This window comes from Aulonocara stuartgranti (genome assembly GCF_965226115.1).
Source record: "Aulonocara stuartgranti genome assembly, chromosome: 7".
Classification (NCBI taxonomy): domain Eukaryota; kingdom Metazoa; phylum Chordata; class Actinopteri; order Cichliformes; family Cichlidae; genus Aulonocara; species Aulonocara stuartgranti.
Window position 1 is genome coordinate 25,841,113 of NC_138945.1, and position 27,946 is coordinate 25,869,058.

The 27,946-nt window shown below is 40.8% G+C and overlaps 1 protein-coding gene across 3 annotated transcripts; it reads right to left on the minus strand.

Annotated features, from left to right (window-relative positions):
- Window positions 1-370: 370 nt before the first annotated feature.
- kcnn2 (potassium calcium-activated channel subfamily N member 2) lies at window positions 371-27,946 on the minus strand. Of its 3 annotated transcripts, XM_082542280.1 has the most exons (8): window positions 26,584-27,946; window positions 26,088-26,183; window positions 11,435-11,853; window positions 11,018-11,159; window positions 10,751-10,861; window positions 10,545-10,672; window positions 5,818-5,887; window positions 371-2,398 (listed from the first exon to the last, which is right to left on the minus strand). In XM_082542280.1, exons 1-8 carry the CDS (start codon window positions 27,367-27,369, stop codon window positions 2,123-2,125), a joined length of 2,028 nt encoding a protein of 675 aa, XP_082398406.1. In that variant the 5' UTR covers window positions 27,370-27,946; the 3' UTR covers window positions 371-2,122. The 3 variants fall into 3 exon arrangements, with proteins under 3 accessions (XP_082398406.1, XP_082398404.1, XP_082398405.1); XM_082542278.1 differs by lacking the exon at window positions 5,818-5,887 and having other exon boundaries at window positions 2,266-2,398; XM_082542279.1 differs by lacking the exon at window positions 371-2,398 and having other exon boundaries at window positions 5,844-5,887; window positions 10,536-10,672.

The following is a 27,946-nucleotide window of genomic DNA, read 5'->3' on the forward strand; positions in this document are numbered from 1 at the left end:
TTGTAAAATTGTTGCATGCTAACTTTTAAGAAATAATCAATTCTACCTTTCTGCTTCTAAATAAGAAAAATCTTATAACTTTGTTATATACTTAAGGACTATGCCTTTACTTTTGCCAACACAATGGCAACTCTGGCTATATCAAATAACCTAATGTATGTCATAGCGAGCCTATTTCTTTAGAAGATCTACAAAGTCTGTGGTGCACTTTACCTGGAGCGTACATACTGATGAGCACATTGTCTACAACACTGGTTATTGCACTGAACTGTGTAACATCTTTCTACAAAAGCACATAAGATACAAACCCACATTTAAATGCACACAAAAAGGATGGAGACCGGTGAAATTGTATATTTTTATTGTTTAATTCTTTATCGTTTAAGTCGCATACAGTATAGTCTGTCATTGGTTTCTATGCTGCTAAAGTTTGTGGACGGAACATCTGTGTTTTGTCAACTCTCTGATTGATTTATTGGTTAATGAGTGAGCTGGTTGAACAAGACCTGTGATGGATCTCCTCTGACCCATGCAATGCTCTGTGAACCTTGGAACGGCTGTTTTAAAAATACACAACCATTATGGTCGTATACTGAGTAATAATGCATAAAAGGGTATGTTGGACACATCAGGAGATCTCACAGTTCATATGTAGCTACTGTGCATTAATGACCAAAGTGGATATATGAATAAAATCAGAATATATGTTAAATCAATTGTGGACCGTAACATTTCCAAGTGTAGTAAATGCCAATCACATTTACCAGCCCTGCTCTTCCAGCTCATCCCGCAGTATCATCCAAAGCGTATGCTGTAAACGATAGATGAAGTGTGAAGAATACCACAGTTTTTAAATCACACTGTTTGTTAATTATGTTCAGGAAAAAGTCTCACAGACAGTTTTATGTATCTTAACTCCAGTCCGAGATATCCTTACCGTGTGCTAGTTATGCTGAATCTGCCTCTTAATCGATCCCACGTTGTTGTTTGTTTAGTTTTAAGAGGTGTGCTTCTCCTCATTAAAGTATATAAAAATAGGCATTTACTTTTTAAAAGGTAGATATGGTTATGGTTTTGTTGTTCAGCATTTGATGGCAGCAAGCATAAAGAGCACAGGTAAAAGAAAAAAAAAGGACAGGAGGTGAGACACAGCGAGACTGGGGGTTAATTAGTAAATGTATGATCACTCAGTAAGTTTCTAAAGACTTTTGCAGGTCTAAGATGATGCTTCTTTGTGAGAAACAGAAATAGGGCTTCGATTTGAATCATTAACACTAGCCACAACTCGATAATTGACAATAATAAACCCATGCCCAAACATTTAAAATGTTCTTCTTTTAATGAGCAACGTATCTTTATATCATATCTTAGTCAGCATTGAAGTGCATTGATTAAAAAGTAAGTGCAAGTACAGGTTCTGATGCATTCATTTTTACTAGAGGATTAAATTATTTGCAACGTGGCCCCAAAAAATAGTCATTCTACAGGGGCACTCTGCAAAGGAAAACCATTATAGTTGATGCTGTTTCTAACCTAAAAGATATATGCTGTTTTCCTCATTTCAAGCTTTTAAAGTTATCTCTGAGTGACAGTGTGTAGGAGCGATTTTCATCTGGCTTCTGCTGTCAGCTCACTCCAGTCCGTAAACCGCAGCATTTTTCCTCAATATCACTGCCATGCTCCCTGACTGATTTCTCAGTGGTTTCTCGGTTTCCTTTGAGGAACACAGAGACTGAATCAAGCCAGCAGAAGCACAAAGTCTGTGAGAAGCACTATTTTAGTGCAATAGTTTCACACTTGGTAACTCTGCTACCTAAAACTGGCTACCTCTGCATAGAGATGGAGAAGAGCTCTTATCACAGCCCCATCGATAGGCCTTTTAGTTGTTACTGAGGGAAGCGCCATTATTTTTATGTCACCAGAGCAAGGATAACAACATCTTTTGAGGTAATAAAAAAATAAATAACAGCATGAAGTTATCCATTAAAATGTATTGTCCCCAGTATCTTGGATTCTGTCATCAGAATTTGGATAATACTTATTGAAACCATAAGGCTTTACGATAAATGCAACTTGGCCATATGATGGCAAAAGTCTCCAGTGGAGGCGTTCCCCCTGGACTCTAGCTGCTCTCGGAGGAGGTGGGCGGTGCCGTGGAGGACGACCTCCGCCGGGACACTGACTGTGAGCGCTCAGGGCTGTGTTTGTCATAAGGCTGGAGCTGCACCTCCAGGAAGTCCCTGTGCTGCTGGCTGATGACCTGGCTGATGAGTCCGGGCAAAGCTTGCAAGTTACTCAGTAGAGTCTCCAGCTTCGTCTCCAGCAGGGCAATCCTTTTCTCCATGTCCTCCCCTCTCTCATTCAGGTCTGATACCATGTCATACATGATGTTCTGAGTCTGGAATAGGAGAGATAAAACAAGCTTATTGTTAACATTTTCAAACCGACGTTACTTTTGATGGACCACCAGAAAATTTATTATACATTAAAAAAAATAGGGAAAATGCATTTTCATCACATCAAGATGCACTGATAGTTCTGAAAAGAGAAGAAAGAAAACTGGTTACAAGAGGCTACGAGTGCTAAAGATTCACTGTTCAAACACATCAAAGTCAAAGTAAAGAATGACTTTAAAATAATAAACTGATGTATATCTATTTGTACGTCTGTCTGAAAACAATACTCACATTCTGCCTGCAATTTCAATGTCAGAAATCGTGAATAAACATCAATGGCGCTATGCTGTGTAAAAGTGCAATAAAAGTTCAGCTAATATGATGCTTCCACAGTCTGAGTCAGATCTATAAAGCTCACAGTTTCAGATGTTACAGGCTTTTTTCACTGTATTGCACAATATTTGCTTGCTAAACCAAGATAGAAGGAAGAAAAAACTCACCATCACATTCAAAGTATTTTAGGATTTCATGTTTCTCTTAAATGACAACAAAAAATGTTCATGACTGAGTGCAGTAATGACTCGGATACACTCAACAGCCACTTTGTTAGGTACACCTGCTCCACTGCTTGTTAATGCAAACTTCTAATCAGCCAGACTGCTTTGAGTTGATAGGATGGCAACGGGAAGTCAAACAACTCCTCGTTACAGCTAAGGTATGCAGAAGAGCATCTCTGAATGAACAACATATTGATGAGCTACAGCAGAAGACCACACTGGGTGCCACTTCTGTCAGCTAAGAACAGGAAACGGAGCTACAATTTACTTGTAATGGTGTGGAGGATATTTTCTTGATACACTTTGGCCACTTAGTACCAAATGAATATTTAAATGCCACAGCCTAACTGAATATTGCTGCGGATCTTGTCCATCTCTTTATGCCCTTTATGGCCACAGTGTGCCCATCTGCTAATGGCTGCTTTCAGCAGGATAGTGCACCATGTCATGCTCCTCAAATCATCAAAATTGTACTCAAACGCCCTCCACAGTCATCACAACCTAATCCAATAGAGCACCTTTGGGATGTAGTGGGATGTGAGATTTCCATTATGTGCAGCCAACACATTTGCAACTGTGTGATGCTGTCATGTCAATATGGATCAAAATCTCTCAGGAGAATGTTTCCAACTTCTTGCTGAATCTGTATCCCGAAGACTTAATGCAGTTATGAAGGCAAAAAAGGGTCCACCCTGGTATTAGCAAGGTGCATCTAATAAAGTGTCCAGTGAGTGTATACACCTTACGCCACACACGAGATCAGCCTGTACAGAACCTGCATTATATGACAGGATGGTGATTGCACCAATGCTTCAGTTTATGTGTCAGGCTGCACGCTGTCGTAATACTGCACGGTAAGATGTTCCTGCGCAGGCTTCTTGAGCTGAATCAACAGTTCAGATTTTACAAACTGCTTTATGATACTGCCATTTTATCCATCTTGTCTGCAATGGCTTGTGTCTCACCCAGAGAAACCTTCACCATCCTTCAAAATAAGGTCAGAGGAACATTATTGGGAGCACAGTATCTACCGTAAACTGATCTAGAAGGGTGAATTTTATTTGGACAGTTTACAGGAGCTTTATGTTTTCATGCAGACCAGAGTACATTAGTTTGTGACCTTGAGGAGACAGGAAAGGTGCCTGCTGACTTCACATAATGCTCTTCTTATGCATCAGCCATCTCATAACAGGCTATTAAAAAACAACAACAAGAAAAGAAAAACAAACAAACACACAAACAAACAAACAAACAAAAAAACCTCCATGAAAATTATATAACTACCGTATAACTACTCTTCTCTAAAACGGTTTGGGCTTCCAAAATAGTCAGCAACAGCCTAAGAAATTCATGTCACATTCCAGATGAGAAGTGGTGGTGAGGCTGCTGGAAGGTGGTCTCTGAGGTACTATTCAGTGCAGGACTAATAACCCCTGGCAGCTTAGAGGCGATGTCATCCATCACTTACCTTGTCCTCTTCTGATTTGAGGCGGGGATGATGGGATAGCTTGTTTATATGAATCAGTGAGGACTAAGGAAGCCATGACACTACTTAACCTGACAACTGTTGTTAGGGTTGTGCTATTAATATCAAATCAATCCAATAAAGGTCTTTTTCCTCTTAGTGTAATTAAGAAATGATTGCATCCAGGCACAGGCCTCCAAGTTTCAAACCGTGAAATGAAAGGAGAACATGCTCAAATAAGGTGGAATGGATGCTAGAGAGCAAGAAAACCATTAGTAGATCATTGAGGAATATATGTGATGGAGCAAGAATACAGGTGGTTAATAGACATCCACTTGGGCTGTAATGTAAAACCGCAAATTGACATTATAAACCAATTTCTGTACAAGACGAGGGAAGAAGCGCGAGCAGAGTGGCAGAGATGGTTGTTAAAGCCACTTGAGTGAGCACTTTTGTAATTTAAGGATATGTACTGGAAAAAATGAAAAAGAAAAAAAAATCCTGTGGAAGGAAACTGCATTCAGCCAATGTCACATCGTTTATGTCACGCTGGATGAATAAACAGGGTCTGTATAAGTGACTCTGGAGGAGATAATGAAATAAGGGGATACGTTATGATCTGAGGAATTTCACTGTGCACTGCAGTGGCAATGCATCTTCCAAAAAGATATGTTCAGCTCTATTTAGCTCCGTCTTTCCACCGAGAGCGTGAAAAGACTGAAGCCACACTGCCCTCCTATGGTTGCAGACTCATACAACACTGGCCATAAGCCACCTTACTCAATGTCACGTCGCAGGTTTCCGTGCTGTTTTACAGCATGAGGTGATTAGGCAATATTAACTAATACCTTTCATGACATGCTGGCCTGAATCCAGTTTGACTGTGGTGTACTTTTGAATGTCAGAGTGCTCTGCTTTTCTCTCCTCTTTTTCTCTGCCTTTATTTCTGGCTGAATCATCAGATCACAGTGTGTCTCCCTTTCCAGGTTACTGTTTCTGCTGTGTCAGGCTGGCGCACTGCCTGGTCTTTCCCTAAGGTTTGTCGACTTCTGTTTAGTGCATCTGGAGACAAACATCAGAGAATACATAGAGGGAAAAACTGTGCCGGGTTTCTCATTACTCCCATTCAGTAATTTTTTTGTCCCGGGGACAGTGATTTACACTGCAAAATGAAGATGCGTTATTATTTCATACCCCAAGCAAATTGAATTCCAGGTGAGCGCAGTCAACCGCAATCAACACACAGATTGTAAAGCCTGTCTGTTTATTTGACACCTGTAGACTTTGATTTATATTAGAAAACACAACTAATTCAGCCAGTCAGCTAGCATGCATCGGATTCAGCCACACAGAGGGAGGAAACCTACAAAGGCAGCAGTGTACTGTTAGTCTAGCTTACCTTAGCAAGGTCCACTAGTGAGTTTGCTTGGTCATTCAGCTTGCGTTGCTCCATTTTAACACTTCTCAATCTGAACACAAGACCATTCAGAACCCAATAAATTAACGCTATTAGTGTCGATATGTTTTTTCTTTTTCTTTTCTTTTTTGTTCTTGTTGTAAATTTGTGCACACACAAGGCATACACATGAAGAACACTCCCAGGACATGCATGGGATATGTGTAGAGAATGCAGGGTTTGGAGGGGCAGTCTGCTTGGTTGAGCTGCATGCAAGTGGAAAGGAGACCACAGAGAAAGAAAGGGTGGGGGGAGGAGAGGGAGCTGCCACGGGGGGTGAATGAAATCAGCTCTGCGTCCTACTCAACCAATACACACCACAAGGGAATGGGGGTGGGGGGTCATATCTGGGTACAGTGTAAACAGCATTTATCAAGTCCTACTGTATGTCTTCTTGACATATGAGATTAGAAAACATCAACAGCAAGGGTAAAAAGGTCAGCTGTTGTTCCTGTAAAGTTCCCTTCTGGTTAACTTTTTTCTCTTTACTATTCCCATTTAGTCACTCAGAGAGCCAAAAACATCACACACTGTTTTGTATTAACACAGAGGGTAAAGTTTAACCTTTAAACAGCAGCTATGAGCCTGCTTCCCTTTTGAGACTTTCCAATATTCCCATTAGAACAGAGAAAATCGTGTCATGGTGACAACTTTTTTTTTTCTTTCTTATTTTTTCTTCTCTCTTTTTTTTTAAGTGACAACTTAAAGAATCGTTTTAATTGTTAATTGCGGGCAGGAAATGAAAAGATTTTTCCAGAAACTCTCTTGTGGGCTAAAAAACCATGCAAAACGCAAATTTTTCTATCACCCAAAAATCCTACCTGCAAAGACTGAAAATTGCCTACTTTATAAAATGTGCTTAAATAATTTACAGCTCCTGTTTAATTATGCTACTGAAGCACCATTTTAAACTCTTCTTCTCAGGGGACTTAAAAACAGCAAAATGTGCACTATTGTAGAGTATTAGCCACGTGGCATCAACATATTAAAGAGGGTTTTTTTCCTTCCTCCTGAATCGCTTAAAAATAATAATACACCATTAATACAGTCTGATTCTTAGGTGATGATTGAGGGTCAAATTTTAAGATTGCTAAAGACGAAGAAATTCAAGAGTCTTCGAGGGAGACTGATATTTCATCGAGAAACTCCCAAATGTGCAGCGAAGACCAACAGAGAGTGCCACAGAAGCCACTAAAGAAAACTTCAAGCATAGGGCAAAAATGTCCTGCCACCTTAGCCCCATTATGCTTCATACAAAGAAGACTCTCAGACAAATGCAGAACAAATTTCAAAACATCACTCTTATATTCTTCTAGTTATAATGAAACAAATAAAGAAAAGAGCAGTGGTCTGCTCTAAATTACAGAAGATAATAGGTGTTCGGGGTTACATGGTTTTGTAGTTGACATGAGACCTGTTAGAAATATACATTTCACAATTGGAAGACCAATAGCTGTCAGAGGGCAGGTTGAGGTGAGGGCGAGAAAGCCTGCTGACCTTCTATTTTATATTCAAAGTATGTTTTCCACAATCAGTCACTGCTCATGGGCACTTCCCTTTGTGAACGGGCACTTTATATGCGGTTGGTGTTCATCGAGGGAAAACGGCTATGCTAAGCGTTTCAATCTCAGTTAGTGCTGCTCCACATTTTTTACCCTCTCAAGTTGCTTTATTTGTCATGACCTCCATTAAACTCATGGTGAAAAGAAATGCAAATTATTCTTCAAAGTAATGGATGGGTCTGACGTCTTCTTTTTTTACCCCCCCGTCGCCCTTGTCCCTGCTGACCATTCACACTGTTGGTCACAGTTGCAGCCTCTCGAGCACAAACGGGATTTCTTCAAGGCTTTACCCTGACCTTCCTCTTAGGTCACTTCCCTCTTTGTTCAATTCGCTGATCTCTGAGCTAACAAGCGCTCACTGTCCTGCTTTTTTTTTTTTTTTTTTGTCCCCACTATGGTTCCTCCTTCAGCCTTGCGCATGGAAAAAGACTTCCTCCCCAAAGGGAGACATTTGATTTCACAGCCGTTATGGCCTAAAACATTCTGCAAGACATTTGGCTAGCACTTGTGTCATACCGTGCCTCTAGCACGAGTCATCCAAAGGACCTCAGTGTTGTTGTGTCTCCAAACTCTTCTTGCATGGCAGCTGCATGTCGTTGCTATTATGCTGTTTACCAGCCATGACAACAACAATGGACTGGCATCTCTGCTACTGTGTCATCCAACAGGGAAATGGAGGAAATGTAGCTGCAAATGTCGTAACAGGCGTAACAATGGTTCCACTTGCCGAAAGATGACCCTGAGCCCTGATCTGTGCGAGCGTGGCCGCTTGGGCGTATCGCATGACTTTTTGGGGTATCACAGAACGTACACGTCTGCAGGCTAATGCCACTCTGGTCGTCATCCTTCGGTAGGTGAAAGCACAGTCGATTGGAGTTTAATCAGTTGCTTTCTGATTAAAGATCAAAAGTCTCATCACATCCATGCAGAAATGGAAAGAAAAACACCCTCCATCATTGATAATTGAAATTCACTTAAACTGCATCTGTGGGTGTGTATACAATGTGCAGCGCATATCTGTTCACTAACAAGGTGCCTGTACCGGTGATTTAAATCAGACAAAGAAAAATGTGATGCTGTGTGTTTCGTCAAACTGACATGCCAACTAAGAAAAACACACTTTTAGCAGGTGTGACTGGGTTGTGTGAAGCAAAGATTTTTGAGGGATGAATTTCACTTATCAAATGAGGGAGTGTAATTTTTTTTTTTTTTTGGTAGTTATTGGGTTCAAGGACAAGCTCTCGTTAGCATGCACACAACAGGTCTGTATCTACATGAGAGGCGAAGACTTACTTTCGAGCTCTATTGCATTGTGTCGACACAAACAGGAAAAACAAAAACAAAACAGGAACAAAAAGGAAACATGAAGTAGACAAATGAATTATTACAATATCAGATAAACATAGTCAGATGGCAAACTGTGTTTGCTCACGTCTGGCTGCTGAAACCCTCATCGCTACACTGTCACCTGTGAAGAGCAGCCACCGCTTCTCCTGACTTCCCTCATCTTGAAACCAGTTTGTCATTTTACCCTGCGTGGACCGTTTCTGGTGGTTGCAGCTGTTTTTGTTCTCTGAATCTAATTTAGCCTTTTCTGGTCCTATCAGAAAGACAGTGAATAAAAGCAATCTTCCTGTTAATGCCGGCAAACCAGAAGTGTCTGTTTAACAACAGCTTTTACCCCCCTCAACTAATAAGGATGTGTGAGCAAAGTTTTCTCACTGTCTTACAACTTTGACCAGTAGAGGAAGTCAAAGATTGCTGTAGGCCTATTAAAAGCCTCCACTTGTTAATCCACTTCCTATTCTATATTAATTGCACGCCAGAGTTTGTCTGTCACACCCTGCGATTAGGCTACAGGCCCTACTTAAAACTCTCCCACACGAACCCCGTGAACACTCTGCCTCATAACCGAGACCGAATCTCTCTAACACAAAGAATGTGACCAGGAGATGTTGATACCACGCTGAGTGGTCGTTCTAAGCACACAGAGCAACGTGACTTTTCCCAACTGAATCTGGTTCTTTATAGATTGCACTTTAGCTCTGAGCCATTTCCATTATTAGGCTGTCCAAGAGAACAGGAGGTGGACATGAGAAGCCGTCATCAATGCCGCGAATCACCTGAACCCAACAGCAAGGGCATAATGACTCGAAAAGCAGCAACAATGAGAGAAAGCTATTAAACTGCAAGTCTGGATGCGGGTTGCAGCAGCAGCAGACAGTTTGTGTATATTTGTGTTTCCCTACCTTCCCAATAAACATCCGAATGCCGTTAAAACTTAAATGTGTGTCCAAAAGATTCACGAGCAAAGCAAAGTTGCACACAGTACACCATATATATATATGTGTGTGTGAATAAAACCACAGAAAGCAAAACAAACATACAAACAGAGGACATTTTTACTTGAGTATGAACAATATACCAGCGTATTTGCTATTATTTATTCTAATAAAGCGCAGAGGTGATTGCCAGTTAATGAAAGAAGCCTCAGTGTGGCTGTGCTGGTAAGCACTGTAAGCTGAAGGAAAACAACAGTGAGGTGAGGTTAAAATCAATACTGTTTTGGAGTGAGATAGCACTTTGGGGGTCCTTGGGGACCCACTAAAACACTAGCTGACAGGTGAATGTCTGAGCAAGCGCTAGAGGAGTAGAAACCGAAATGTGTCAGCCCTGAGGTCAGCCTGACATCTGACTCACAGCGAAGAAGACACACAAGAGTCAACCTGACAGCAAAAGGTGGAGAAATCGATATCATACTCCTGTGAATTCTGTAAAACCTGCATATTTTGAGGTAAAATGAACTTTACACAGAGTTTCTTTTTCATGATGCTAGTTTATGCCTTTTAAAAAACGGGTAAATGCTTTACAGGAATCTCCAATGAGTCATTGTGTATATATACATATATAACATTCAAACATCAGCAGAGGAAGTTGTGAAATCAGTCAAGTCAAAGCATGGTTATAAAAATACAAGAACCTCCAAATCTATGAGCACAAAGCTTTGCTACAGGTGTCAAACAATTCAGATTTCAGGTTTGTGTTGCTCTGGTGAATGAAATTGCTGAAGAAAAGTGGCGAGGTCAGGGTTAAGAGCACGGCACCTACTGGTGAATGGCTTGGAGAAATTTTCTCTGGTGCTTCCTGACTCTGGCGTGGTCCATCTTCCTCACCAGTTTAGTGTTCTTGTAGATGAGCCACGTCTCCCTGAGAACGTTCGCAGCTGTGTTTTTCACCTTAGGGTGCAAAAACAAAATTGCTTAAGACTGCAATGAAATAAAGCATCTATGACACCTTGCAGCGCTTTCACTTACTCTTTTGGTTAGCTGGGTGTCCATCATAAAATTGTGAACATGTTTTTCAGCTTTGGTTAATTCCAGTTTCTTTGCCACCACAGCCACCACCAAGGCAGTGCAGCCAGCGCCCTGGGAGCCAGAGAAAATATACAGCGTTCCTTTACTTGTCAATATTTTTCAGTCACGATAAATTAGCAGCAGATCGGCTGCTTTTACATAATTAATAAGAGTCTTTCAATAGTTTCACAAGCTGATAAAAAAACAAAACAAGCATCATAATCTCACCATAATGCCAGTCAGGAGGCAGACTCCTTTCCCACAGTACGTATGTGGGACCATATCCCCATAACCAATGGTAAGAAACGTGATTGAGATCAACCACATGGCTCCAAGAAAGTTGCTGGTTATGTCCTGGTTATCATGGTACCTGTAATGAATAATAAATGTATCAGACTGACACACCTTCATGCACCTGAACAAACTGCTACTTATTTCTTTTTTTAAAAAAAGAGGTTTTAGCGACTGTAATGCCTAAAATCCAACGTTTCAGGACTCTGCAGTTTCATAATCTTTTCTTACAGCTTGTGTTAATCCTTCTATCTTGATGCTCAGACAGAGAGTGAGTATTCTATCTATTTTTAAGCCTTATCTATGTTTCATGCTGAGCAGCGCGGCATAGCATGAGAAAACTGATCCAGGCACCTCTCGCAGGCTCTCACTGTCCATGCAGCGATTATCCATAGCGAGATGGTGAAGACCAGCAGCACAGTGCCGGGGCAGATGGTCATGAGAGTCTTCATCACAAATCGCGTGTTAAAGTTAATCTTGTTGAGTGCACCGATGCTGCGGGACGAGGCATCAGTGAAGAGCTTGCTGTGCAGCAGCATGACGCGAGCGATGAGGTACAGGCGCAGGAACATGGGGATGGACAGGATGATGTCCACATCTGCATCCGTCTTGGATGCCACGTAGGAGTAGGCCAAGCGTGCCGTCCAGGTGAAGGTGTAGTTGCCTGGGATGGGGTGTATGGCGCACACCAGGATCTCCAGGCAGATGAAGAAGATGCGCTCGTATGTCATGGCTATCCTCCAGTCATCAGCTGCATTGTCCACCATAAATAGCTGCAAGGAAAGGGCACCATGAGAGTGATGAAGGGTAGAAAAAGCAATCAAACAAAAGGAAACAGCTGAAATTTTCATCATGTTGACACAGCACACTACAGGAAATCATTAAGCCCATTAAAGAGTAAACAGCAAATCGCCTCAAGCCATTAAATTACATTTTTTTTTTTAAAAAGAAACTGTGCTCAGAACATTTGAAGGAAGTGTAGCCAAAGAAAACGGAAAAGATTTCATGACAAGGGGAGGATGTTACAAGCTTTCAGATATTTACAGATATATACAACATCTAATGACCTCATCATGGCTTTAATGTCATATCTGTGTTTGTGAGCGCACCACACCAGGTGTGTAAGTTTTAATGCCTTAAGGAACGTTTGTTGCTATTTTTCCCATTTCCTTTAATGCCAAAGGTCTTTGTAACAAAATAAGACTGGGGCTGGGTCATGTTTACCACTGTGTTGCATCACCCCCCCTTTTTAACAACAATCTTAAAGCATTTGAGAACTAAAGCTTTGAAAGTCAAACGTTTCCCCATTTTTGCTTGATGTGGGGTCGCAGCTGCTCAGCTGTTTGACTTCAACACAGACTCACTGTTGCGATGCGTGTAAAACACTGGAAACCTCTGAGAAAGACTTCTGGATGGCAATATGTTCCTCTAAAACCTGCGTATGCCATTCAGCATTAAAGACGCTTTTGAAAATGTGGAAACCTTTGGTTGTTCTGACCACAGCAGAGTTAGTTTCCACCCCAGTCCATCTTAAATGAGCTTGGGTTCAGAGAGGATTTGTGTGTTTATTTTCTTTGATCTGAAAGCAGCTGAAAATGGGACTACTTATAAAAACGACTGCAGTTCTTAAACAGTTAATGCAATACCTTTGTTACAGCCATCGATTTAAATCTGAAAGTCTGCACTTCACCCACATCTCAATTGCTTGATTTAAAATCCACTGTGGCAGCGGACAACTTAACTGTTGGTACAGTAAACGGTTATTTCAGCATCAAATTTAAAAAACAAAATAGTCCAAAGACTTCAGATGTTCACTTATGATTGTAAACCAGTTTTCTTTAAAGTTTTACCTTTTCAACAAAACCGAGACATTTAAAGATTGTCAGGGCAGTATGGACTTTTTAAAGCTACTTTGACGTGAAAACTAAATAATGTAAAAAGAAAAAGAAAGCCAGGAAACGGCAGACTCATCAATGCTGTATAAAACAGCTTCTGCATACAATAAATTATTGAAATTTCTGGAATAAATGACAATCCTTAGTGTAAAGCATCTTAGTGCCTGTAGAATAAATTGTTCTGAAGATGACTGAAAATTTTGACTTCTTCATTAAAATGCATTAAAATAAAATATTATTACATCAGGCAATACATTAGCGGTGTGCAGTAAGCATTTTCAGCTTCTAAGCAGTATACTAATGAGAACATCTGCCACCTCCACATAGCATTAGGTGCTGATCGCCTGGCCACCCTGACCAGAAGGCTGGCTGTCTCACTGGGGACTTCAGTGTGAGTGGATTTCAACACCTCCCATCGCTCTTCTCCACCCCGTCCTCTGTCATATATACGCAGGAGCTTTCTCACATGGTCATTCCTGCTGATGTCCCTTCACTCCTCTTTATCACTTTCTACAGCTATCTTCAACTCGTGTCCTCACACAACTACCAATATCAGCTCCTTCACGGTCTCCACTTCTCACGCTAAAGGTTGTAAACAGGCGATCTCAATTTTATACCTGTTGCTTTGTATTGTGAGGCTTGTAGATAAAAAGCGCTCCAAACTGTATTCCTCTCTCTGACACCTCGCACTGGTATCCCTTCTCTAATGCGCCCGCTCTATCCACTCAATCACATCAAGGTCCTGCGCCTGTACAAGCTGTCACAAGTGGCAGTAGATTTTTCACAAAACATTGTTGTCAGCAAATCCAATCGAGGTTTCCTGGCAGCTTTTTTTTTGCCATGAGAGCAGACGCCTTTATGAAGGGGGAAAAAAGAAAAGGAAAACTGCACTATTACGTGCCGTCCGAAACCTCCCTAATGTACTCGGTAATAAATTATGGGGTGTCCACTGACTTCTCAGGCTTAACTATGATATACAGTACAATGATTTTGCTTACAGCCCTCTGAAACAACATCCTGCACAGTTCTGTTCATCTTTCAGCTCAGAAATGTACAAGAATTATTAAAGTAAGAGGAACATCTTCACAATTTGTCCTATTAATGTGTTATATAATACTGAAGTATTTGTTTGCTTACTCAATGGTAAGAAATGAAAATCAAAAAATAACCCAGATATTTAATGGAAGGATTAGTTTCAGGTTATGTCGTAAGTCACAGAAAATGTATAGTTAAAAAAAAGTCATGATGCTCGCTGCAGAGGTTTTGTGCTGATCTTAATGCGAGAGAACAGCTGAAACACTGCAGTTACTGAGTCGGCAGAGCGTTAGCGAGTTTTTCTCTCTGTGCCATTCAGAGGCCCTCGGTGATGCCGCTCTGTAACTTTATGTGGTCTGCAACTATGTCGTTGAGTTTCTATTGTTCATAAATGCACATGTTGCAGGGGCAACATCTCACAAGCAGTCAGGTCATCTTAAACGTGTCAGTGATATAACTCGAGAGGTGGAGCCATCAAAAAACCCTTTTGAGTTCTCGCTTGGCTTGGCTCCCAGTTAAATCTGGAATTGAATTTAAAGTCCTTCTCTTCCCATACATGGTCTTGAATAATCAGGCCCCATTTGATCTTAAACACCTCATATTAATGTATCATCCCAATAAAGCTCCTTACTCTCAGACCACTGGCTCACTTACAGGATAAAAGTAGAACGGGAGGCAGAGCTTTCAGCTTTGAGGGCCCGGTTCTGTGGAACCAGCTCCCAGTTTGGATTCAGGAGACAGAAACCCTCTCTTATTCTAAGATTAGCCTTATAACTTTAATTACTGATGAAGCATATAGTTAGGGATGAATCAGGTGACCCCGAGTGATACCTTAGTTATGCTACAATAGGTCTGGGCTGCTGGTGGATTCCCATGATGCATTAAGTGTATCTTCATCACTCACCTCTTTTAACGTGCTGTTAATGTGTTTATACATCACTCTGCATTTAATCATTAGTTATTATTGATGCCTGGCTCCACAGCATGTCTTTTGTCCTGTCCCCATCCCCCGAACTGGTCACGCCAGATGGCCGCCCCTCCCTGAGCCTGATTCTGCTGGAAGTTTCTTGCTATAAAAAGGAAGTTTTTCCTTCCCACTGTTGCCAAGTGCTTGCTCATAGGGGGGTTCTCTGTATTATTGTAGGGTCTTTACCTATAAAGTGCCTTGAGGTGACCGTTGTTGTGATTTGGCAATATATAAATAAAACTGAATTGAACTGAATAGGAGTAAAAAGATTTTAAAGAAAATTAGATGACCATTTTTAGAATAATTCATCATTTGCAGCACATAATATTAGTAAACATTGTATCTGAAGAAATCCCTACACACAAAGGACAACACTGAAAAACAAAACTGACTGGCAAAGAAAAAAACAGGTTACAGAAATGCTGCTGCATCCTCTGCTCGTGTAAGATGGACTGAGGTGAAGTGGAAAGCTGTCTGTGTTCTTATGTATCAAATTTTAAATTCATGCTTGAATTCACGCGCGCTGCTCTAACCAGGCTAAAGAGGAGAGGGACCGTTCGACTTGTTGTCTTGCTGTCAGGAAAGGCCTTATTTATTTGTGTAAGACAATGCCAGAGCCCATTCTGCGCAGAGTACACAGCACGGCTCTGTTGCAAGAGAGTCAGGGTGAAAAACTGGCCTGTCTGCAGTTCAGACCTGTCGCCTATTGAAAACATTGGATTAATAGGCAAAAAAAAAGACAACAAGAAGCAGCAAGAAGCATTTGATTTACAAAACTGCAGCAGCTGGTCTCCTCGATCCCCAAACATTTAAAGAGTGTGTTGTTAGAAACAGAGGAAAACCTGATCCTAACCTTTTTAAAATGTGTAGCTAGCATTAAAAATGTGGGTGTATTTTTCAAAAACAATTATATGCCTCTCTTTTAGCATCTATTACCTTGCCCTCGCACTTTTAATCATTTATATAGGGCTTATATGATTTGCAAATCAGTCTGTCTTAAACTTTATGACAAATCATATGGTCATAATTTTCCGGACACTCTGGAGGCATACATCATGACTCGGCAGTTTGCCAGCTACTCTCCATTTAATTTGGAATTTCTCATTATAGAAGCAAAAAGAAAACTGTCCCACTCCTGAAAGGCTAATGGGATCACTGACTTAGATTGTAATTTTAGCTGTGACATGTTACCTAAAATGGAATCGCTGAAATAGTCATGTTTCTCACATCTTAAATAAAGCTCCCCATTCAAAGCGTTCATCTCAAGGACAAAGCCAGCGCGCAGAAATCAATAAGACTGCGCTACAGACGTGTACGAGTGCTCCACATGCTACAGTTCGACAGCTTCAAAGGGACTCCGAGACTACAGCTTCAGCTGCTTTAATGCAGAAACGGCACACTGCACGCTTATTATAGCTTCTGAGCCAAGAAATGTGCAGGAAATATCAGCTGTCAACAAGCCGGCACAGTACAACACCAGCCAACAACAACAGCAACAAGTCCGTGAATAAATGGTACAACAACCCCACGTAGCCTCTCATTTGTATTTATTCAGAAGCTACAATCAAAGTCCCCCGCCCTCCCCCAAACACAGAAAACACGTGAATTAAATTTTCAGCTGTGGTTGTTCCTATCAAATGAGCGACACTGAGCTCCTTTAACAAACTGACATCTGACAAAGAAGTGTGTAACTCTAACCACAGCTTGTCCTGTTCAGCTTTCCAGCTGAGTGTAATGTAGACATGGAAACACAAGCTGTGTCTCCACTCACACTGTGGTCTCTTACTTACAGAATTAGCTCTCTGAAAGAGGCTAAATCTATTATTTGTACGCGGCACAAGCGACGTTTTATTTTACATTTTAAACAACAAACCGGTCGTGTCAAAAGCAGTTACAAAGTTTGTTACCTCCAAACAATGTAATTAAACATTTAGCAGGAGCTTGCATAAGGAAAGCCTACTTGGTGAATAAAAGCAATTATGGTAATGGCCTGAAATACAATACTCATGGGGCTTTAACCGCACAGCATGAAATATTTCATACTCGCTGGAAAACCATGACAGAGAGGCGGAAGAAACTGCATCTATGGATGAAAAATATTCAACTGTGAGGTTTATTTTTTAAAAAAAGAAAAAACTTATGTTAACAGTGTGAAAAACAAAAGCCCTGATGAGAAATAGAAGGTTAATTATTTACAGCACAGATGGTTTAAGTACTATAAAAACAGGCTATAAATATAATAATTTCAGTTACATCATAGTTACATTTTTTAATGTTAAGAATGAAAATATGAAACAATTAATAGAGGTTCAAAAAAACAAATGAGTCCACAAGTAAATCTTGTGGTGATCATTAAATTATTATTACATTTTTTATTTTATTTACATATAGATAATTACATAAATGAAAATTATAACCACAGAGACATGATTATTAAAAATATGTCCAACCTAACATGAGAATAAAATAAAGGCCTGTGACTTGAGAAACATACCTGAAAGTTTATTTTTAAGATAAAGAAGGTAAAAAGAATCTATTTCAAGCGGTAAGAGCGCCGCATCTTAACCTCGTACACAGTGGATCATTAAGATTTGAAGATGAAACAGAGGCACAGCTAGAATAGAAGAAATCATTTTTCTTTTCAAAAAAAATCTTGTGCATAGACTTTCTTTGTCGTGCTCACTGTGTGGAAATATGACATTTAAATACGGTTAATCTTTTGTAAAAGTGGCAGAAACTTTATCAGGTGTCAATTAGCAACCTAGTTGCTAAAATCAACTTGTTTAATCTGCTCAAATGCTACACGTGTATGTTACTTAGCGTACACTTGTTAACCACTTTATTAGGTACATCTGTTCAAATGCTCGTTAATGCAAATATTTCATCAGCCAATTGCATGGCTGCAGCTCAGTGCATTTAGGCTTATAGACAGGGTCAAGATGACCTGCTAGAGTCAAAACCGAACGTCAGAATGGGACTGCAAGAAGATCTATGTGACACTGAATGTGGCATTGTTATCGGTGCTAGATGGGTGATGAACAGGCAACAAAAACTCAAACAACTGCTTGTTACAACCAAGTGATGCAGAAGAGCATCTTTGAATGCACAACATGTGAAACCTTGAAGCAGATGTGCTACAGCAGCAGAAGATCACAATGGGTGCCACTCCAGCTGGGAAACTAAGGCTATAATTCGGCTCACCAAAAATGGATAACAGAAGCCTAAAAAAATGTTGTCTGGTGATGGTAGAGCCAGAAATTGGCATAAACAAGTTGAAAGTGTGTATCCATGCTGCCTTGTATCAGCAGTTCAGGTTGCCGAGCATGTACTGGCTTGAGGGATGTTTTTTTGACACACATTGGACCCCTTAGTAACAGCGCCGGTCTACCTGAGTATCTTGGTGACCATGTCCATCCCTCAATGGCCATAGTGCGTGCACCCATCTTCTGATGCCTGCTTCCTACAGGATAAAGCTCCATATCACAAAACTCAAATCATCTCCTGATCATGGTTTCTTGCATATGACAGTGGCCTCATATGACCCACACAGTCACAATCTAATAAAGCACAAAGATGGGAATGTGGAGCTGAAAAATCAGCAGCAGCTGTGTGATGCTGTCATGTCACTATGCTTTAAAATCTCTGAGGAATAATTCCAGCACCTTGTTGAACCTGTACAATGAAGAATTAAAGACGTTCTAAATATAAAGGGGGATCTAACCTGGCATTAGCACCTGGTACCTAATATAGTGGCCAGTGACATTTCTAATTAGCACACAGTACAGCTCAGAGTGATGGGAATGCCATTAAGTCTGTGAGGTTATAAACTAAAGGATCAGGTAAAAAAAAAAAGAAGAAGACAAGACCTTAATGGCATTAGATTAAAAGCTAAGGAGTCACTAAATATATTTCAGTACATCCTGGGGGAAAGACAAACATGTGCACTTTATTCAGTGGCAATTCATCCAATAGTTGCCCAGACATATTATTTGAATGTGAACTGTGTGTGGGGTCACACAAGAGATTAGGATTTATCCTTATCTGCTCAGTATGAATGCCTATAATAAAGTTTCATGGTCGTTCCTTTAATAATAAAATGGCTAAAAATTTAGTCACAAAAATAATAGATGAAAAACAGGCCTTTAAATTCTTACAATCTATATTCATCACATGGATATTGAAAGACACGTTTGTTTGTATCTATATATGTGTCCTAACCTTAACTGTGTGCCTTTATTCTAAAACAGCTCTCTCCAAAATCCCCACCTTACCTTAGGAAAAAAAACCTAAAATCAGTTCAAGAGCACAGACGTTAATCCCCTGCAATGTACAACAGAGCCCAGGGAACAGGGCGCCAGCCTGTTTCTAACTCGGGCCAAATCAAAGCATCAGCGGTTTCTCTTTGACATTCATCTTGTTTTCTGATGGACTTAAAATACAGTCTAATCACTCAGAGTGCATGCCCCTTTCCCATCATCGAAAAGGCTTCTTCATGTCAGTCTGAGAGACAGCACAGCCGAATATGTCTTGAGCTCATTCCCTGCCTGCCGATGTCCTGTGTCTGCACTGTGCAGCCCCGGAGGAGCTCACCTGCGCTGCTAGCTGGGTTGGTTACTGGTTTCACTACTCTCAATATAACTAATGGAGTGCAGCTCAATATTTAATCTGTGTAATGTGTAGATGGGAACATATATCTTGTCACTGAGAATGAAATCACTCAATCTCATTAGTGAATTAGGTTGAGAGGTTCAGTCCAATTAGGCATTAATGCAATGCTTTATTTATGATATCAAAGTGAGCCACTAAGAGGCCAGTTTGCAGAATAAATCTGAAGCTTTCGCAAATTCTGTTTGCTTTCGCTTCCGAGATTAAGTCTCACATTTGCATGTGCAATTTTTCCATTCGAGCAAAGTGAAACATTTCTGAGCCAAAGTAAAAGCTCGTATAAATCTTTCTTTAAAGTGCTGTGGCTGCAGCCAAGTCGCCACACATTAATAATCTACATTCAGCTGCATGTTTGGAGTCACACACACGCACAAAAAGAGCAATTTCATAAATAATCTTCAGGATCCTCAACTCTATGGGTGGTTTGGTATCTGTGCCCTTGAAAGGCGGTACGTTCAGTGAAAACATTGAGGTCACCAGCCAGTGGTGGTTATCTGACTCCAGTCTGGAGTCTCAGGTAGAGGACAGATTTCACTGTGAGAAATTTAGAGCGTCTCCTGCAGTTACACCATATCTCTGACACATACGCAGCACTCAGGGGCAATCTGCAGAGCACAGCCAAGTTTGGCTTTGGCAGAATTTTGCTGGCACAGTTTGGGTGACGCGTTGTTGTTTTATCTTTTCCGCTGAACCGAAAAATGTAATATTGCGCGACTGTGAAACATCAGCGCAGACCCTTATCGCAAAAGTACACATCAAAGACAAAAAAAAACCCAACCCAGCCCCCAAAGCATTTTGCATTAGTTTAAGAGAACTCAGCAGAACTGTCATCACAAGTTAGAGTGACACAGCAGTGGCCTTAACACAACACTTTGATGTGAGAAGAAGAGGGAAACTTGCAAAATGTCAGTTTGTGTTCGCTTAGAAAAACAGAGAGAACTCATCAACCACCTCAGCAGCTTGCAGCTCATATCAGACTCTGACAAGGACAAGTCAAAGTTAGGAAAGAGCTACACACTCAATGCAGCTGTGTTAACTTCCACAACAGCTGCATTGCCTAACTAAGAAGTCTAAAAATTACTCATCTGGAAATATTAAGGAGACGTATAATGAGATTCATGCTTCCGGCTCTTTATCAAAGCTGGTGTGTAGAGGGAGGAATACATATAATTTTCCTTGTGGACACTAAAAACAAAACAAAAACTAAGGACAAATCTTTTTCTTTTTTTTTAAGCACACTCAGCTCAGTAGGTCACTCCTCACTGCCAATGCAGCACAGCAGTTGTATCCCTAAACAAATGACAGCCTGTGTCCGACCTCTCTCCTGCCTGCTCAGAGTGACCTTTTTTTGAGTTTTCAGTCACTCTGCGCAGAACAAACTCTGTGTTGTGGAAATCAGAGAGCGCAGACTTTACCGAGCTTGACAAGTAAATCAGTTTTAAGGGGCTAGAAGTGGTGGGGAAACCATTTCATCACCCTGACTTATGCCTCTACATCTGACAGGCATCTGTGAGTACACATGGATGTGCATGCATAATCTACTTCACTGCAGGAACAACATTTCCCACATGGCAAAGTGCACTTTAGAAACAGCAATTCATATTGCAACATTGCAAACACATTAGGCTCTCGTAGAGGCGTAAAAATGAAGCGCGGGGATGTGGATGGGGAGGGCGTGTTAAACCTAAGAACATTGCATAAAACCGAATAACACAACAGCTGACAGAGTGCTGATGCAGTAATGCTAAATAAGGATTCAGTCGATGGGTGTGTTTGTGTTTTGGTGGGCGCGGTGGTTTTCAAACTTTTTCTCCAGGGGACGTCATTTGCAGATAGAAAATAAAAATATTTGGGTTGGTGAAGCTCTACATGGGAAATCTATCATTTAAAGCGATTAGTTTCTGAACTCAGGCTCTAATGTCAAATATTTGGAGTAGCCACCCCTCATTTCTTTACATTTTGTTAGGAAAATGGGAAATAGATGCAGAAATTGTCTAAACAAATATAGAAATAGAGCTTGAACTCTTTTAGACAAGCTTTCTCATAATTACTTTTGTCTTCAAGAATAGTTTCCAGGCTTCTTGTTAAAGCGCTGCTTTGGATGCTGACATGGCAGAGCCTCCACTGTGTTTACAAAAGGCTGTAGACACTCTTTGCATCAGACCTGTTGCCACTGAGACTATTTCTGATGAGTCTTCAGTGAACTGTACACGAGTAAACTGGAGTGTCAGATGCATCTTTCAGGTCCTGCGTCAGGTCTTTGTTGGATTTTTTTCCAATTTGTCAAGGACACAACTTCCAGAGCTGTAGAGAGTTTTTTTTAGACCTGCCACTTCTTGTTTTGTCCTCCACTGCCCTGTTTCCTCAAAATTTTAAAGACACGCTCCACAGCATGCTGAGTTATGCCAAGTTTTCGATTAATAGCTCTTTAGGAATCACCTTTTGTTACAAAAATCCTATTTTAAGTCTGCCAAACTGGTTCAGCTAAAGAAACGGGAACAAAGGATGAGCTTTTGTGACAGGCTGCTAGCAACAAAGTGTCTAACAACTCAATTCAATATTCATTCTTTGCTAAGTTGTGTGTTATGTGTAGACACAACACCGGCTGATCCTTGAGTTAGGTGTTTTTTAATACTTGAATGATTCATGCAGTAGGTAAAAATATTCCTCTGAAAATGGGCAATGTCCAAAGAAAATCTTTAAAACACCTCCATCCTGGAGAGCTATTGTTCAAGAGCACTTTAAAAAATTACACATCTTGTTCCTTGGAAAGAAAATATGAAGCAATTGTCGTTGGCTTTTGCATTGTAGTGCACATTTACATTGACTTCATTCATGGGAAAATACTGTACTTTTTGCTTTGCTACACTTACTACTTGGCAGCCTTTATGTGAGGTAAACAAAACATGGTCAAAGACAGAATGATTCAACTATCAGAAAGTTAGTTGGCAACTGATTCCTCTTTAGGTTTAGACTATTTGATAAAACACGAGTTTTTAGATGTTACGTTGTTCATTTCTTTGCAGCGAAAGCTTCTACTTCTGATATTTTAGGTAAACTTCCTAATCACATTTATAGATACATAAGAAACACTTTCAGTAGCTTTACTTTCAGCTGAGCTTTTAAAATGATTGACTTTATATGATTTTGTACTTTGTTGTTAATACTTGTATAGCATCTGATAACCTCTTTGCCACTGCCAGATTTCCCTGTGTGAATTTACGAATCACTGAAAATTTACCAGTCAGTAGTCGTATTCTTCCACCTGTTAAAGTAATGTTTCTGACTTTGGAGAAGCTTTTCTCAAAAGACTTTCCAAAACTGCCAGTTAAGCAGATAATCAAGTTAAAAATTAAATGCCAAATTAAAAATCAAGAACCCCCCTCCCCCCCAAAAAATTCTCTTGTTTCAGCTCGTCTGGTGTGACAATTTGCTGGTTTTTGTTTGTATTACATCACTGTCAGTGTTTGCAAGCATTGTACAAAATCTCTGCATTTAATAATGGAAAAAAGGCTAATTCAGCACCAATAAACGACACCAGATTATTTAGAGATATAGTGAAGACTTAATGATATAAAATCTGAAGTAACATGATGTCACGTAGAAAAATGCGCATTTAAATCCATCCATCTCCATCAATCCTAACTGCAAAGACACTAAAGTCCAGGTGAAACTGGACATACACACTGAACATATCACCAGTGCATCACATGACTAATATCTACACCCAAACCAGTTTAGAATCACCAGTTAACCTAACATGCATGCCTTTGGACATTTGCACTCAGCACAGTGCCTGCAGGTGACCAGGTTCAATCTCAAACCTTCTTGAAGTGAAGTGAATGTGCTAACTGTTGTATCACCCCAATTTAATCATCTATCAAAATATTGGCAATGGTAAAATTTGCATTGGACAAGTTTATATCGTTCCTAATGCACCCGACGTAGCACCTCACTGCTAATAAAAAAGTCAACCTTCAATCAGGATTTTCAATTTGGGGCATTACACCTTCATTTAGTCCTGATATTTAAATGTTTAAGGATTCAATCTGGAGTCTGTTTCAGTTTATCTTCCTTAAACAAAAAATAAACCGAAAGAAAACAATCAGTTTGTTTTTTTCACAAGTGTATTGAGTAGCAGGCAGCACACGGACAGAGAAAATCAGAAAGAAAAACACATTTTATCAGCTCTCTCCGGTCTCTCTCTGTTCTGTGTGCTTGTGTGTACTTGCGTTTACCATCAGCAAGGCAGATTCAGAATTAATTCAGCCGTCTACACATGTGCATGTGTACGTTTTTGAAGGCACATATGTCAATCTGCAGGAACCAAAAAAGCCACAACTGGCACAAAAAACAGCAACAATTGACACAAAAGAGCCTCAGGCAAGGAGGGATGGGAGCAGCTGTTGTGGTGGATGTTGAAGTATAACAGTGTGAACTGGATTTAAATAGTGAGACAAAGTCAGTTCCAGGGACTGGTTACTCCCAAAGGGAATGTGATGAATTAGAGGACAGACCTTCTAATCAACTTGTATATTTACAGAGCAGGTCTAGTGAGTAAGACTGCGGTGACTTGATAATGTTTTCTGACTCATCAAAGTGTTCCAGCTTCTACTTCAGTCAGCGTGAATATGTGGCGAATTGCAATAATCAGCTGTGAAGAAACAACTGCCTTAATAAAGTTTTCTAGGTCAACAAAGGAGGAAATGTCTTTTATAGCAAAAAGAGAGCTATGCGGGGTGAAAAATGTTGTGGATATTGACGTGACTGTCAGAGGGGACTTGATCAAAGATGTCTGAGCAGCCTGCCTGTGTGTTAAATATGCATCTGCTGACAATTAAAGGAATGGAAAGAAATCCTTGCTTTAGAGCTAAAATAATCACTTGCGCTCAGGAAACAGCGGTTCCTCAGAGTCATTTTAAGCAGAGAAAAGAGATTTCAACTTCTTGAATCCATGTTTATAATATACAGATGTGTTGCTGTAACATTGCAGCAAGGATATATATACATAAAAGTAGTCTCAGCGTCTCAGCAAACTGGTTTCCTGTGAATGGGAACAATAACCGCGTGGCTGATGCAGGACTAATTTGATACCTCTACCTAAATAGAAACATGCTGTGTACAAAGAATGTCTCTTTACATCAAAACTAAATTGTTACACCGGTCGGCAGCTGCATAAGCAAATGGTGAAGAAAAGCTCTGTTTATGGATTTATTTATTTGCTCTGTATTTTAGCAGAAATATCCAATGGCCAAAAAAAAGAGGAAGAAGAAGAAAAAAAAAATGGGTTTGATACTTTCATACCAACGTATGATTTTCTTTCTAATTTATACACAGATCCTGGGAACCATCTGCAGGGGAAATGAAACAGCTTCTGTTGTACGGTGAAATATGATAATGATGCCTTTCTACCATCTCTTATGAAGAAAGGTTTACAATGAGAGATCTCAAGGCAGTGACACATTTTACTGTTGGGCTATTTTAATGACTGATCCTCTCCTGGGGTTTGTAGCTGCTAAATATACCAACAAAGCTGATGAAGATTCTGTTTGCCAGATGCAAGAGGTAAGAAGTGATGTTTTATCAAAGTGTAATGCACTATTTCATAAACAAAATGAGGCTACGTCTTGAGTTTGAGACTATAGACTGGCAACAAAGTGAAGAAATAAGGTCAGATGAAAACAGCTGGATCAGCTTTTACAGTTCAGCTGAAGGCATTTTTAAAATCACCCTCTTGTGCAAAGGTAAGAAACTCCATTAACATGATTAAACATGGCGTTGTTTAGTATTTGAGAAAATGCTTGGGTGGTGTTTCTTTTAAGGTGAAGCTTTTCCCATTTAGGTGAATTTAAAAAGAAAGAGACAGAAACACATCAGGCACATGGAAGCCGTCTGGCATGCAACGGAGGCCCATGCTGCAGGAAGTGAAAATTTGTGGCAAAGACATGAGTACTGAAGCACAGTAATGCAACAATGCTCCGAGGCATGGTCATAAAACTGTCATGTTGGAGTATCTCAGGCTAATAATCATTCATCCACTCAACCCTGCGAGGAGTTCCTTAATCTTCCCAATATCTATAATGAACTGTTAATGCGGCTTCAATAGCTGATGATTAGGCCTACAACAGCACCAGTGCAACAACCTCTCCCATCATTTACACACTCACAGGGCTGCAGAAAGTCTTTGATTCTTTGAAAGAAAGAAAAAAGATGGCAAAGAAACAAACACACATTTCACATGTTTCACAATGTTCATGCATTAAATGCACAAAATACTTAAATCTGACACTAAATGAGCAGCAATGACTTTAAAATCAACCTGTAACAGTGTAAAAGAAGGGGAAAAGTGTGCAGAAATACAGCAGATTAGACATAAAACTGATAAAACATGCTTTGATTAAAACAAAAAAACAAAAAAAACAACAACAGAGTGCATCAGCATTACCTGTATCTCCCTTGCATGGTAGATGATAATCAGCCCCAGGAGAATGATTGTAGAAAGGCTTATCAGGCATTTTAGAGCTAATGAATATAGGGATTCCTGCAAAAGAGCAAGGACAGTAAAGTCAAAGAAGACACAACAACATGACAGAAGATCTTGTCTTACATGCTGGAGTAACTCCTACTAATGTGCCAAAATAAATAAATAAGTAAGTAAAAACGGCACGATTTAGCTTTTTAGGACACAGTGCAACAAATTCTAACATTGCAGCTTCTTCTCCCATTCATTTTTTTGGAGGTGATGGTGGTGGGGGGTCCCCTTCATGGCTGGACAGCTGTGGGCCTTTTGGCCTGCGTGCCTGGGACCTGCCTGAGAACACTTTATCCTACCACAAGTTGTTTAACGTTAAAAACACTTGTTTCGTGAGTCACATGTCCCCTAAATCAACTCTAGCCTACATGGGACTGCGAGGCACGGACTTTGAGTGGGCTATACGCACCTTTCCATACGCTCCCCATGAGAGTTCAGTCTCTATAACCATAACAACGATCCCAAACATCCCAAAGATTAAAGCATAGTCGCTGAGCCGTTTCCTTTTCTCAAACAAGGCCCTCCTGTGCCCCAGCTTCTCCCCAATGTTCTGGTTCTTCTTTTTACCCGATTTGGCCCCGCTGTGGCTGCAGCCTCCCCCTCCGTCTCCCGATGCGTAAGGCATCAGGGTGCTTGAATTATTCTCCGGCTTGGATACTAAAGTGTCCGACGCATCTGCGGCGGAGATGGGCTGCAAAGGCTGGGACTCGGAATCAAACTCGTGTATGTTTCTGCGGGACGAGCTCAAGTTGCTCAGCGGCCGCATTACGCCGCCGTTGTATCTGCAGCTGCTCATGGCTATTTCATTGTAGGAGTTACTGTCTTTGTGGCTGCTGCCCAGGCTGCCCCGCTGCCTATCGCGGCAATGCTGCTGCTGCTGCTGATGGTGAGGATGATGATGATGATGATGTCTGGATGAACTACCATGACTAGAAGGTGTGAACTCGCAGACACTGTACTGGCAGCCTTGCCTCGAAGACGTTTCCGAAGGTGCCCTTAAAGTTCCCACAGTGGCCGGCGACGTCCCGCGAAAGACGAGGCTTTTTCTCGCATCACAGGTGCAATTATTGCAGGTGCAGCATTGGTCGTGCTGCTTGCCGAGGCGATCCTCGCGTCCGCAGTAGTGCTGGTACTTACAGTGCTGGAGCTGCTGCTCTGGGAAGAAATCGTTCTGCAGCTGTAATGGGGTTTCCATGTCAGTGCTGCTTTTTAAAGCAGCGACCAGGCGCCACAGAGCCCCCGACAAAGGGCGTCACGGTCCTTACGGGAGGACAGAGCTGCTGCATGAATAGATCCATTTCGGCTCCGGTAGATGTGTGAGAGGAGCCTCCGATTGGGCAGAGGGGACCAAAACAACTGTCTCGACGTCATGAAAAGGTTGCAACCACAGGAACTGAAGCCCAGCCTCGTTTCATTCTCATCAATATAAGCGAGTGAATTGTTGCTTCCCCCCACCTGCACTGTCACACCTTTACAAAGACACACAGGGAAAACTTACTCAAGGTGTGTGTGTTTTTTATTTCTCATTATTTCTATTGATTTGTGAAACATCCCTTGATCAGTGCAGCTCTGCTTTGCTGAGACACCGCCACTCCCACAGGTGCATTTTAGCTTTTGCCCCCAACAACACATCAGCACCTCCTATTAAGAAAACCCGGACTGATTTCCAATTTCTTACTTGAGAGGAAACACAAGTAGCTCGCTGTCACCCGTGATTTACAACAAGGTGCTGATTTCATTCAGCTCATTGGCCGTTGAGCGCGTGACGCCTT

What these genes read in the sequence shown, in the direction of transcription:
- kcnn2 (XM_082542280.1), bottom strand. Translation starts at nt 27,369, where the DNA reads ATGGAAACCCCATTACAGCTGCAGAACGATTTCTTCCCAGAGCAGCAG. An exon ending in GCCTCCTGACTGGCATTATG is followed by an intron (nt 10,862 to 11,017) that starts GTGAGATTATGA and finishes TCTGGCTCCCAG; the next exon opens with GGCGCTGGCTGCACTGCCTT. An exon ending in ACACCCAGCTAACCAAAAGA is followed by an intron (nt 10,673 to 10,750) that starts GTAAGTGAAAGC and finishes TTGCACCCTAAG; the next exon opens with GTGAAAAACACAGCTGCGAA.